This window comes from Heterostelium album, assembly GCF_000004825.1.
Source record: "Heterostelium album PN500 unplaced genomic scaffold PPL_scaffold7, whole genome shotgun sequence".
NCBI classification, from domain to species: Eukaryota; Evosea; class Eumycetozoa; order Acytosteliales; family Acytosteliaceae; genus Heterostelium; species Heterostelium album.
In genome coordinates, this window is record NW_008805069.1 from 364,243 (window position 1) to 377,316 (window position 13,074).

Consider the following 13,074-nt stretch of genomic DNA (forward strand, 5'->3'; position numbering starts at 1 on the left):
TTTTTTAATTGTTTATGTTATTTATATTTATTTGATTAAAAAAATAAATAATATTTATACAAAAATGATTTTATTGGATGGTGTGTGTCGTGGTATGACATTTACTTGCAACTTTTACTCATAACCATGATATAAATGTTAAATTTCAATTTTTAGTCGTGACAAATAATTTCTTGAAAATAAATAAATAAATAAATAAAATAATTGTGATAATTAATTATTGATCATCAAAAAAATAAAACAAAGCTTTTTCTGATTTTTTTAATTAAATTTTTAATCAAATTTATTTATTGTTAAAAAAGTGTGAATCAAAGTCTAATTTAATTTCACGTGTGTGTTAAACAATTTTTTTTGTGTTTTTAAAAAGATAAGAAGAAAAGAAAGTAGATAAGATAGATAAGATAATAAAATAATAATAATAATAATAGTTAGTAAAAGTTGTGATATAAAAATTAATAAAAGTTAATAATAATTAATATGTTTTCAGGATTATTCGATGAAGAAGATATTGGTTATGGAGATGATCGTGCACCATTCCCTGCCAATAGACCCAGTGGTGGTTACAACTACTCTGGTGGGCCAAGCAGAAGAGCACCTGCTGACAAAAGATCACAACATGGTTTCGTTGGTCTCTTAAATCAGTAAAGTATCCAAACAGTTGTTGTTATCAACAACCATCAAACAATCTTCATCTTTGTTATGTTTTAACTAATATCTAATCAAATTCATTGTAGAGGAGCAACATGTTATTTGAATAGTTTAATTCAATTGATGTATATGACACCTGAATTAAAGAACAATCTATATAGCCTGAATCTCAAGGATTTAGATTTAGAACAACTAACAAACAACAACAACAACAATGACACTACACAACCAACAAATGTCACTGCCAATACAACTGCTACCACTGCCACTACCACCTCCATTAGTTCAGCAACATCAACAACAACTACTCAAAATGTATCAACTAATAATAACATAACTACTTCAAATACATCATCTAAAAACAACAACAACAATAATAATAGTAGTTATATAAATAATGATTTAGTATCATTTATGAATGAAGATATGGACGATGATATTATGAATAATGTTGAATGGGAAGAGATTGGTACTGGTGTATATCCACCGAGATCAACCAATGATGATATTAACGATATAAATATAATTGATAATATACATATTAATAATAGTAATGATGGTGATAAGATGATTGTAGATAATAGTAATGGTAATAATAATGGTAATGATAAGAGTGGTAGTAATCAACAAGTACAGATACAAGAACAACAACAACAACAACAACAATTACAAGATAGTAAAAAGTTAAATGAAGACGTTGTATTCGAGGATTTCAATAATAATAGTGATCCTTTTGCACAGTACGATCAGGATTATGTACAGTCGGTGTTGGCTTTTGGCTTTGATGAATCGAGGGTGTTGGAAGGTTTGAAGAAATTCCCACATGTCTATCAACAGGAGCGTCTTATCAATTGGATACTCTCGGACGACGTCGTAGATGCACAGAACTTTGACTTTCCCGACTTGGTTCCACTCGGAACTTTCGACGATAGCAGTCATCAACTCGCTACCAACACCGACGACTACGCTGCATTCTCAATGGATTTCAACACTGATGATAATATTGCAAAACAATCAAACAATAACAACAACAATGATAACAACAACAATAATAATAGTAGTTCAAAAGCAATTGTTTTATATGATGTAAATAATTTAAATGTAACATTAAATAATCATAATAATAATAATAATAATAGTAATAGTAATAGTAATAATAATAATGGTGGTGATGGAATAGTAATAGATTCAGATGAGATTGGTAAAGAGAAGAGTAATGTTAATGGTGATGGTGATACTACTAGTTTTATACCTTTGTTGGCAGCTGCATTCGAACAACAACAACAATCTATACCAGGACCAGTAACATTACCACAACCAGCACAACCACAACCAAAGAAGAGAAGAGGTAGAGTTTTAGCATATGAATTGCAACGTTTGTTTTCATTCTTGCAGGTCGGAGAGGTGCGTGCTATCAGTACTGAAGATCTTACCAAGAGTTTCGGTTGGTATGGAAGTGAAGCGTCGGAGCAACAAGACATTCACGAACTCAATCGTATTCTCTTTGACGCCGTAGAACACTCGATTAAACTCACCGCAATCGAGAAGATCATAGTACAACTCTACAGAGGTGTATTAATTAATAGAATTGAATGTACAAAATGCGGAAGTAAGTAATTAATAATAATATTAGTTAGTTAGTTTATTAGTTTGTTAGTTTGTCTTAGTTATTAATATATCTTTTAATATATATTTATAGAAATCAAAGATAGAGAAGAGTTTTATCAAGATATTCCTATTCCTATTAAAGGATTCAAGACGTTGGAAGACAGTCTAAAGGCATTCGTCACTCCAGAGGTGTTGGACGGCGACAATAAATATAGTTGTGACGATTGCAATGAGAAGGTGAAAGCAAACTTTGGTGCTAAACTAGGTCAACTACCACCGATTTTAGTATTACCATTGAGAAGATTCGATTTCGATTATCAAAGAGTAAGTAAGAAACAAAGAACAAGTGTGTGTTTAAGTAATACTGACATCTATGATTATTATTATTATTATTACTAGGGATCAAGAGTAAAGATTACATCACAATTTGAATTCCCAATGGAGTTGGATATGACTCCGTATACATCGGATTACTCGCTGCACGAGAAGAATCCAGATACCGTACCGAAACCAGATGAACAATTGTATGAACTATTCGCAGTGTTAATTCATAGTGGTGGTGCATACGGTGGTCATTATCATGCTTATATCAAAGATATAACTAAACAAGGTGTAATTGAAATTAATCAACCAACAACTGAATCAACAACAGTAACAACAACTACACCTGTTAATTCAGAAACAACAACTACTACAACTTCTACAACAAATGCAACTGAAACATCAGAATCAGCTGCACCACAACAAACTACTAATAGTTTAGAAACAGGTGCAGAGAGTCAACTACCAGTGGAAGTTAAATCCAATGGTCAGAATCATCATGCACAAAAGAATAACAAGTCAAAGAAGAATAAGATTGATGTTCCACATGTATACTCTGGTTGGTTCGATTTCAACGATAGTACTGTCACTCCAATTCCAGATTCATACATTGCCAAACAATTTGGTAACAAAACAGAGAGTGCTTGTATGTTATATATGTTTAACAAATTCAATCAGATCTGATAAACATATTTATTTACTTATTCTTTTTTTTTTAGATATGTTAATTTATAGAAGCAAAGATTTAAAGACAGATAAAAGTAGTGATATTCCTTTGCATTTGGTCGATGAAATGAATCGTTTCAATACCAGTTTGGAGGAGCAGAGAATGTCCTACGATTTGACTATGAATACAATGTTTGTGAATCCAAGATTCTTTAATGAATTTGATATCGTTGACAATGCTCTGGTGGAGAAGAACAACTTGCAACCGTCGGAATTGTCATTGGCATTGGATGTCGGTTTCTCGGTGCAGGATCTCTACAGTCATATTCGCAAGACCTACGAAGATCGTATCGATCACACCTCCAAGCTTGTCATACAAGAGATCATTGTGAAGGAAGGACGTGTCACACTGTTACCACCACTCAGCTCAGTATCCTCGACCAACATCAAAAAGACTGGTTTGAGAGAGGGTTGTTCACTGTTGATATGGCGAGGTGCCAATGCCGAGGGCATAACTACTCCACCCATTAATTTCACTGTTGACTATTATCCTGCGGTTAGAGTTGATGTCAGTGATGCAAGCAGTTCCGTCACCGGACACAAACAACAATTCAATCTCTCCATTGAGAGAGATGCTACTTTCGCAGAGTTGTTGAAACTCGTTGCTCAGAGTTGCCAGCTTCCAGTGGCTAGTTTGGCAGTCTATCGTAATTCCGCCAATCAATTGTTGCTGTTGGAAGACGATATGCCAAATGTCCCATTAATCGACAGAGTCTACAACGGTATCGGTTTGCTCGTGGAGGACAACTCGCTGAAATTCGAGGAGTCTGCGCTTCGTCAGGAGTTTGAGATGAATCGATTCAAAATACAGTTGTATGTGAGCGATCGTATCGATAACATTGATAACGACAACGATTCATTCACAACCAACAAGCCGATTACCATTCACTGCGATCCAAAGTCGACTATCCACCAGGTGAAGGAAATCATTCTCGATATGACAAGACCCGCGGACAAAGCATATCTGCTACGCTCCACCGTCATTAGAAAGACACAACGTGGAGGTTCACCAGGTTCCACCATCTCTGACGATTCTCTCACGCTGAAGGAAGTGGATATCACCGACAGCTCGTTGATTCTCATTGAGAAGGGCACCCCGACGCAGCAGACTATCACCATCCGATTCATCTACTTGAAGGACAAGAGCATAAGAACACTCTACTTCCCAAAGAAAGATACCATTGTCAATTTGAAAAAGACAATGTTGGATCGGTTGGATATCGATGTTGAACAGCTGCCAAACTTTGTTCTAAAGACAACGGATTCATTCGATATGCCACTTAATATCATCTCTGAGGAGGACATGACACTTGAGGAATCGGGATTGCGCTCAGAAGATCTACTGGTAATAACAGAGGGAATCATTCCATCGAAGGACGAAATCATCTTGAAGTTTGGATTGTATCAAGTGGAGAATGCCTACAAACAATATCCTTCACCATCGTCACCGGTCCTCCATTTGAATCCACAGTACAGTCCACTGACATGTGACTTGTTCACAGTGAAAACGGTCGGTGATCTCTCGCTCAACAAGAAGCTCACTATCAATGAGTTGAAAGCAGAGTTGTTGTTATGGCCAAAACTAACAGAGCTATACCCACAGTATGACGCATCGCAAGACGACATTCGTCTGTGGCTGGAGGAGAAGTTGCTCTCTGGACATGGATGTGGAAATAAACAGTTGGCTAAACTACACATTCAACAAGAGGCATCGATCACCATTGAATTCTTCAAGAAGGAGACACTCCCAGTTGTTGAATCCACCAATCCACCACCCATTCTCCTATATCTCCACAAGAGAATACCAGAATCTCAGTGTTTCTCTCATCCACCAAGACAGATCTATTTCACTGGCAAGCTAATCTCTGAACTTCTCACACAAATATCAAGCATTTGTGAAGTTGAAGAGGAACATCTTAAAATCTATAAATATGTCACACATCAACACAACAATCCGTGGCGTATTATTGAAGAGCGTGCAATCAACAACAACAACAATAACAAACAAAATAATAATAATCAGTTATCAATTAATATTCATGATGATTCAACTGAACAATCACCTTCAACATCAGCACAACAAGAAGATAACAACAACAATATGATTTTGGATGGTGATTACAATTCCAATTCAACTGTAAATATTAATGCAGAGAATGAACTACCTATTGATTCTGTAGTTGACGAACCAACAAACAATATCATAAAGACCAATGAGAGTGTTGATGATTCTAGCACCAGTGGTAATAGCTCTAGTACTCTATCGACTGGCAACATTCCACCACCACCTCCACCACGTCCAGAAAAGAAAAAGAAACCCAATACCAGCAATCCAAATGAGCTCCGAGGTAAACCATGGATGCTCAAAGACGGTGACATGATTGCATTCTTGGATCAACGTGAAGATCCTGAACAAAACGATCGATTCGCATTGATCATGGAGAAAAACAACTACAAATCAAACAACTACGGAGCTAACAACAGCAACTCTAGAAAACAAAATCAAACCACCAAATATAGAGCACCAGAAAGAGAATTAAAGATTCAACTTGATGAATATTAATATTAATTAATAAAAATAATAAACTAACCAATTATTATTATTTATTTTTTTACAAATAATAATAATTGAAAATAAACATTTATATGTTCAGCTTTTGCACACAAAAATTAAATTTAACACGTGTTATAAACTGACGACCTGAAAATAAAAAAAAAAAAAAACTTGACAATTCAACCAATTTTTTGGGATTGTGAATTTTCTAACGACATATATTCTATTGTCCTCATCTTTATTTAAGTGTATTATTATCTTTTTTTATCTTTTTTATTTAATTATTATTCTTTATTCAATCATTTATTTTAAACTTAAATATATAATTGCATACATATATATTTAAAATTAGATAAAGTTAAGAAAGATTAATTAATGAACAAACGAACAATAGATAGATAGATAGATAGATAGACAGATAAAATATTAAAGAGAATTAATATAGATATAGATATAGATAGATAGTAAATAGATATATATTATAATGAAAAGATTACATATACTATTTGCTATAGTATCTAGTTTTTGGTTATTAGGTATAGTCGTATACCTGGTGAATACCAAATCGGTGACTGAGAATCTATCACTACCAGATAAACCAGTGTTTCAATGTGAACACATCGATATAGTTTATACTTGGGTCAATGGTAGTGATCCTGTACATATACAATCAAGAGTAGAGAGAACTGGAGGGTAAATATCGAATTAAACAAACTTTGTTACATAGCAACATAGATTATTAATATTAATACATTCATTAACTTAATATTATATAATAATATAACAGTGGTAGTAGATATTCATCACCAGGTAACAATAGATTCCGTGATTTGATGGGATTAAAGTATTCATTGAGAAGTCTGAAAAAGTATGCACCTTGGATACGTAGAATCTTTGTAGTATCCGACAATCAATATCCATCATGGTTCGACAAATCATCAGATGAAGTTAGATTTGTATTCCATAAAGATTTCTTTTTAAACAAGTATGTAGATTGTTTATTATTATTATTATTTCGACAATCTATAGTTATAGTGCATGTATAAACTAATTACTTTTATCAAATTACCTTGTATTTATATAGAGAGGATTTACCAACATTCAATTCAAACTCGATTGAATCAAACTTTTTTAATTTACCAGATGAAGTATCTGATTGTTTTCTTTATTTTAATGACGATATTTTCGTTGGTTCTCCAAGTATGTATAGATATATAGATATATAGATAATCAATAGAGATTGATAGATTGGATATTAATAATAATAATTTGGTAATTATATATTATAGTTCAAATTAAAGATTTCTGGGATCCAACATATGGACAAGCGATATATAAATCATCATGGACAGCACCACAGCCAAAAGAGAAAATGGGTAATATCTGGCACAGATGTATTGCATACACCAACGAGTTGTTGAACGGCATGTGGGGAGTCGATAATCACAGTCGTCACTATGCATCGCACGGTGCCAACTTTTTCAATAAACCGATTCTCAAGATGATGCAACAGGCGATGCCAGAGGCATTCGCCATAACATCGTCGAACCCGTTCCGTCGTGAGAACGATCTACAGATTCCATTCCTCTACTTGCAGTTTGTTCAGCGATACTACGCCACGTTCGAGCCACGTTCGATCAACTACTACGCCCTGATATCGGAGGACTACGACAAGGTCACTTCGGAGTTTTCGAAAATCAACAGTCTCCGTCCAAAGACAGTGTGTCTAAACGATGGTCTCAACGCCGACAATCCAAATCTAAGCGTCATAGAAGCGCTTAGTGTTTTCTTTGAAAACTACTTCCCAGAGAGAGGCTCTTGGGAAGTGAATCAAGATTAATAGTAATAAAATAAAATAAAATAGTAATAATAATAGTCGTGATAATAATAATAATAAGATGGTTTATTTTATTGCATTTGAAGTAACCATGAACGATATTTGGTAGAGCGTAAATTATCACGAATTTGATTGATCAATTCCCATTGGTTGTTTGCTAGAGAAAAAGCAAAATTGTCTCCGTTTCCTTGGATTGAATAAATATAGCTCTGACCGTTTGTTGATTGATGATAAATTAAATCTCGGCTAAAGATATTACCTTTTACTTGGCTTTTATCAAATATTTTCACCTCATAGCTTTCAATATTGATACGATACAAGCCATACACTGATAGAAGATATAGATTGCCTTTACCATCTGTGCATGCCGATCTTGGTGCAGGTGATATATGCATGAGTCTTCGAGGTTGATTGGCGTATGGGATTTCTATTGGTAAGTCTAATACTACTTTGGTGTTTGTGTCGATTCTAACAATCTTTGCCCATGCTGGCGTGAAGAGATAGATAGAATCTTTCAAGATGAATGAAAAAGTTGTAGAATTTGATTTCATATCGATTGTTGTGAATCTTTCGATCGTTGTTTTGTTGATGTTGTATCTGTAGATATCGGTTTTTTGATTATCTTGTCCGTCGAACAAATAGATATGTTCTTTACCGTCAAAGCAAGCCGATACAACAACCTGAAGGTCGACTCCTTTAAAATCAATGAACACAAAAGTTTTGGTAGAGATTGTGTACTTTACTAACCGATTGGATGTCATAACCGAACCACCAAATATATAGATAAAGTCACCAAAATTGATAATCGAGTTCGATTGGTCAAACATATCGTTCGATAGGATATTTTCGAAAATCTGAGCGCTAGAATGAATGTTGTTTCGATCTGTAATATTGACGATTGATGTTCTATGACCTTCAGTTGATAATATATATGATTGGTTGTGTTGCACTGGTAGTAATGGAGCTGATATTATTTGATCTTGTGACATCTTTGATAATCTGAATGATGATTGAATCTGAATTGTGGCTGTATTGATTTGATCATTATCGACAATCAATTGATATTGTTGTGATTTTGATTGTTGATTATCATCATTATCATTATTATTGATTTTAATTGTGTTATTGTGTTCAAGTAATAAATTTAAGAGTGAATGATCATCATTGTTGTTTACTTTGTTGTTTTGATTATCGAAATAGAACAATGTATTGTTGTTCGATGAAATGAATTCATTGTGATCTGAACATTGTGAAATCGATCGAATTATTGTTGTTATTTGATAGTTATCTGTTGTATCTGTTGATAATGATGAGCATGATGATTGTGATTGCGAATCTGATCGATTGGTGATATGATTATTGATTGTGTTCAATGATTTCATGATTTTGATTTGTTTATCGATTTGTTGTTCTAATTGATCTTTGTTTACAATTAGTGGTTTCTTTAATCTATGTTCTTCAACAACAAGGAATTCATGTAATTCTTTGAATTTACTTTCAATCTCTTGTTCTGTTTGTTGTAATTGTTCATATTTCGCAACTTGTAATTTCAAAGAATCGAATGTTGTTTGAATACTGGTTTGAATATCTTTAATTCTATTATTATTATTATTATTATTATTATTATTATTATTGATATTTGCTTTAATATTATCGATATGATCGTATGAATGATGCGAGTGATTTGGTGAACATACAGTACACATCAAAACATTACAATCATAACAAATTAACTCTTGACTCCTGTTATGTATTCCACAGATATTATTTATATTATCCATTTTATTATAACATTCAAAAAAAAAAAATCAATGAAGAATTTTTTAAAAAAAATTACAAATGTAAAAAGTCAAATAAACCAAAATTGTGAAACAAAAATAAAAACCTGCTTTTGCGAAAAAAAGGTGACAGTGGAACAATTCAAAATTAACAAATCAATTTATTATCTTTTCGAAATCGAGATCTCATCTAATAAACTTATAAAATTAATTTTAAAGTATTAAAACTGATATTTGGTCGATTGATCTTCCAACATTTGATCAAAAATAACGTTAAATTTTCTTTGTCTAATCTTTCAATAAGCAAAACTTAAATTTGTAAAAAACACCATCGTTGAATAAAATTTAAAAAATAAAGTTTGTTTGTGCATCATAGTTGGACACAATTTTAAATATTGTTTGAAAAATAAAATTAAATGGGTGTCAAAATGAACCTAAATTTTCAAAGTTGTAAATGATTTATTTTTTTAACATTTCCATTAACATATTAATAATATAGTTTTTTAAAACTATAATTATACTTATCAAAAATGATTTCAAATTGTATTTTTAGAGTAATAGTACCTATTCTTATTTTTTATTATCTTTTGTTCTTTAAAAAAGTAAAATTTGATGACTGTATGTTATATTCTATTACATCTTTGTGTGTCACGATTCCATTTAGAATAGGATTAGAAATTTTAATTTGTAAGGAAAAAAAACAAATAAATAATTTTATAAATTTACTAATTTCAAATGAATATATAGATTTTATTTCATTAATATTCGAACCAACAGATGATATAGAAAATTTACAAAAGGAAGTAATGAAGTGGAAGTATGAGAATGAAAAGCTTAAATTTTCAAATCTGGAGTTGAAATTCAACAAATTTCATCAAGATACCATCAAAAATAGAAACTCTTGCGCAAATGAAAGGAAAGAGAATTTATCATTTATGTCCAGGTTAATAAAATTTTTGTTTAGACGATAGCTATTCATCAAGAAATATAAAGGATAAAATTGTTTATTTCTAAGAATATCCTTAAAATTATATCAAAATAAAATCAATAAATCTAAATCAATATTGTATAGTTTAATATAGATAAACCTGAGTAACATTCTCTTCCCTATTAACTTTTTTTGTGGGAATGTAAGTTTTGAATATAAATTTAATTTTATTACACTAAATAATTTTTAAATTAAAATTTTGCTTTTATCAAGATTGACATTTTTTTGGATTTTGTTTTAAAAATATTAATTATCTTTTTTTAAAAACTTATTTTTTAAAGTTTATTCAATTGTTTTATTTGATTGAAATTAAATTCAAACTTATTTTTTTTTTTTTCTAGTAGTTATTTTATATCATAAATGACGGATTTAGATTTAGTAATAGATAAAATTTTAAAAATATCAGAATATATATTATTCTTTTTTATAATAGTTGGATTGGTAGAATCTATCAAAGGTAAATTTGTTTCTAAAACATATTTAAAAAATTATATTCTAATATTTAGTTTACAAAGGAATACTTTTAAGAATGATAAAAGAATTTTTGATAAAACCCACCCATAAAGATGTGGAAAAACTACAAATTGAGATACTAGGTTTAAAATTAGAGAATACCAAATTAACTAAAGAGAAGAAAGAACTTGAAACTTAAGAAATATCAAATGAACATCATTTTTGTTTTTTAAATCTTTTTGACTCCTCATCTAATAATAAAAAATCTATAGATAGACAATCTTTAGGTTAGTCTATTGATACCTATATTATATAATAAAATACACTTTTTTCTTATTTAATAGTAGATTTAAAATATGAAATGAGCTAAAACACAGCACTGAGAAAAGATTGATTAATTGTCTCCTTTCAAGGTTGCTGATGACTTTGCGGCTACATCGCCAAATTCGACCTCGAAGTTCTAACTGACTTTGTTTAAATCTGCCACTTAGAAAACAATCAAGATATAAGATTACTAGTTTATGATATTTAAATTATATAGAGCTGTACTACCAATCATTGCACCTGACATTTAGCTAATAAATCAAATTAAAATGATACTATTAAAACAAAGATTAGAAGATATTGATAAAGATTCTTTTTAAGCATTCATTTGAGCTTTATTTTTTAATAGTGATTTTAAATCTTCTATTCCTTTACGATGTTTGATTTCTTCTTCTCTGCCACGTTCAAGAATGGATCTTGAAGCTTGCCATAAATCCGAACGGTTACAAATTCTTTCGTATGCTCGGTTGGTGTCATCTTCATTGGAATGCATTGCTGAGAGTATGGCACTGTCGTTACCTCTCATCTCGTCGAGTACCACTTTTCCACGAGATAGAAATCGTTTCGACGATGGACCAGACGGTACACTCTCACCATGCTGCCATAGTAACTCTGTAAGATCTCTGATGTGTCGTTGATGATCCAACATATACTCTTCCAACACCTCTTTACTTCGTTCGTCGGACATATGGTCAATCGATATCTTGTACGATTCGATTGCATCGTAATCACATTCCACCAACTTTTGTAAAGCACTTACAAACGATTCATTATTTGTATTTTTCTCTTTTGTATACATCATACTCATTTCTCTTTTTCCATAATTTGCAATATTATTATTATTTTTATTATTTACAAAAAGATAATTATTGGTATTTACATTTTTATCTTTATTTTTATTATTATTAATATTTGATTTATTTATTAAAATTGAATATGATTTCAATTCCTTTGGAATTGATACTGGTTTAATAAATGATTGTTTAGAACAACTATTTAAAACAGATAAAAGTGTTTTATTCATTTTTTTGTTTTTTAAAAAATTTATATACAAATTATATTTACATATATTTATTTTATTTATAATATTAATTATTGAAAATACATGATAATATATATTTGTTTTATAATAATTAATTATATTTTTTTTTTTAGATTATTCCTTTTCCATAAATCTTAAATTCTAAAAAAAGAAAAGTTTTTATGGTGGGTGTGGTATTTTTTTTTCTTCGAAAAAAAAAGACAAATGTTTGTTGATTATTATCTATAAAATACAAAGATAGATAGATAATTTTAACAATGTACAAGATGATTTAAATATAGTTATTTACAAAGGGTTGTTGATTATGTGAATATTTTCTGTTTGTTTGTTATTTCTACTCTGCATGTCGGACATTTGATGAGTGTATTTGCGCACGTGTTGCAACAGTTGTAATGTAAACACGGTGAAAAGAGAGTGTTTCTCGAACGTTCTTGACAGACTATACAGAGATTTCGTTCACTGATGATCTTTGTTATCTCTGAAGACTTCTTTGTGAGTACGGAGCTGAGATTCGTTAGTTCATCGGTGGTCATCTTTGCCAACTCCTCTTTGGAAACCTGCCAAAATGGTGGTTTATTCATATGATCCTGTATCATCTTTAAATGACCATTCTTCTCTTCGTTCATTTTAACTATCTCTTCGTTTAGCGTAGCCATCTCTAGTTTCAGTTTTGCAATCTCTTCCTCTTTTGTATTACTAAATAACTTTTTAAACATATCTTTGTCAAGTTGTTAAATATTAGTATCGATTATTAATATTATTATCAGTTTTTAAACATTTCTAAAAACTTTTGTT

At 31.1% G+C, this 13,074-nt stretch overlaps 5 protein-coding genes across 5 annotated transcripts; 2 read left to right on the forward strand and 3 right to left on the reverse strand.

Annotated features, from left to right (window-relative positions):
- Positions 1-64: 64 nt before the first annotated feature.
- Positions 65-5,866, forward strand: usp40 (peptidase C19 family protein; the record flags this gene model as incomplete). The annotated part of the gene is made up of 6 exons (XM_020578344.1): positions 65-92; positions 488-641; positions 735-2,257; positions 2,348-2,580; positions 2,656-3,223; positions 3,297-5,866. The coding sequence occupies 6 exons, from the start codon at positions 65-67 to the stop codon at positions 5,864-5,866; spliced, it is 5,076 nt and encodes a 1,691-aa protein (XP_020431771.1).
- Positions 5,867-6,341: 475 nt separating this feature from the next.
- Positions 6,342-7,697, forward strand: gpt10 (putative glycophosphotransferase; the record flags this gene model as incomplete). Its single annotated transcript, XM_020578345.1, has 5 exons — positions 6,342-6,550; positions 6,645-6,842; positions 6,942-7,057; positions 7,147-7,453; positions 7,562-7,697. The coding sequence occupies 5 exons, from the start codon at positions 6,342-6,344 to the stop codon at positions 7,695-7,697; spliced, it is 966 nt and encodes a 321-aa protein (XP_020431772.1).
- A 68-nt stretch (positions 7,698-7,765) lies between these two features.
- PPL_07511 (B-box zinc finger protein) lies at positions 7,766-9,475 on the reverse strand (the record flags this gene model as incomplete). The annotated part of the gene is made up of 1 exon (XM_020578346.1): positions 7,766-9,475. One exon carries the CDS (start codon positions 9,473-9,475, stop codon positions 7,766-7,768), a length of 1,710 nt encoding a protein of 569 aa, XP_020431773.1.
- A 2,078-nt stretch (positions 9,476-11,553) lies between these two features.
- PPL_07512 (uncharacterized protein) lies at positions 11,554-12,261 on the reverse strand (the record flags this gene model as incomplete). The annotated part of the gene is made up of 1 exon (XM_020578347.1): positions 11,554-12,261. One exon carries the CDS (start codon positions 12,259-12,261, stop codon positions 11,554-11,556), a length of 708 nt encoding a protein of 235 aa, XP_020431774.1.
- A 132-nt stretch (positions 12,262-12,393) lies between these two features.
- Positions 12,394-12,995, reverse strand: PPL_07513 (RING finger protein; the record flags this gene model as incomplete). Its single annotated transcript, XM_020578348.1, has 2 exons — positions 12,394-12,420; positions 12,618-12,995. The coding sequence occupies 2 exons, from the start codon at positions 12,993-12,995 to the stop codon at positions 12,394-12,396; spliced, it is 405 nt and encodes a 134-aa protein (XP_020431775.1).
- Between the last annotated feature and the right edge of the window lie 79 nt (positions 12,996-13,074).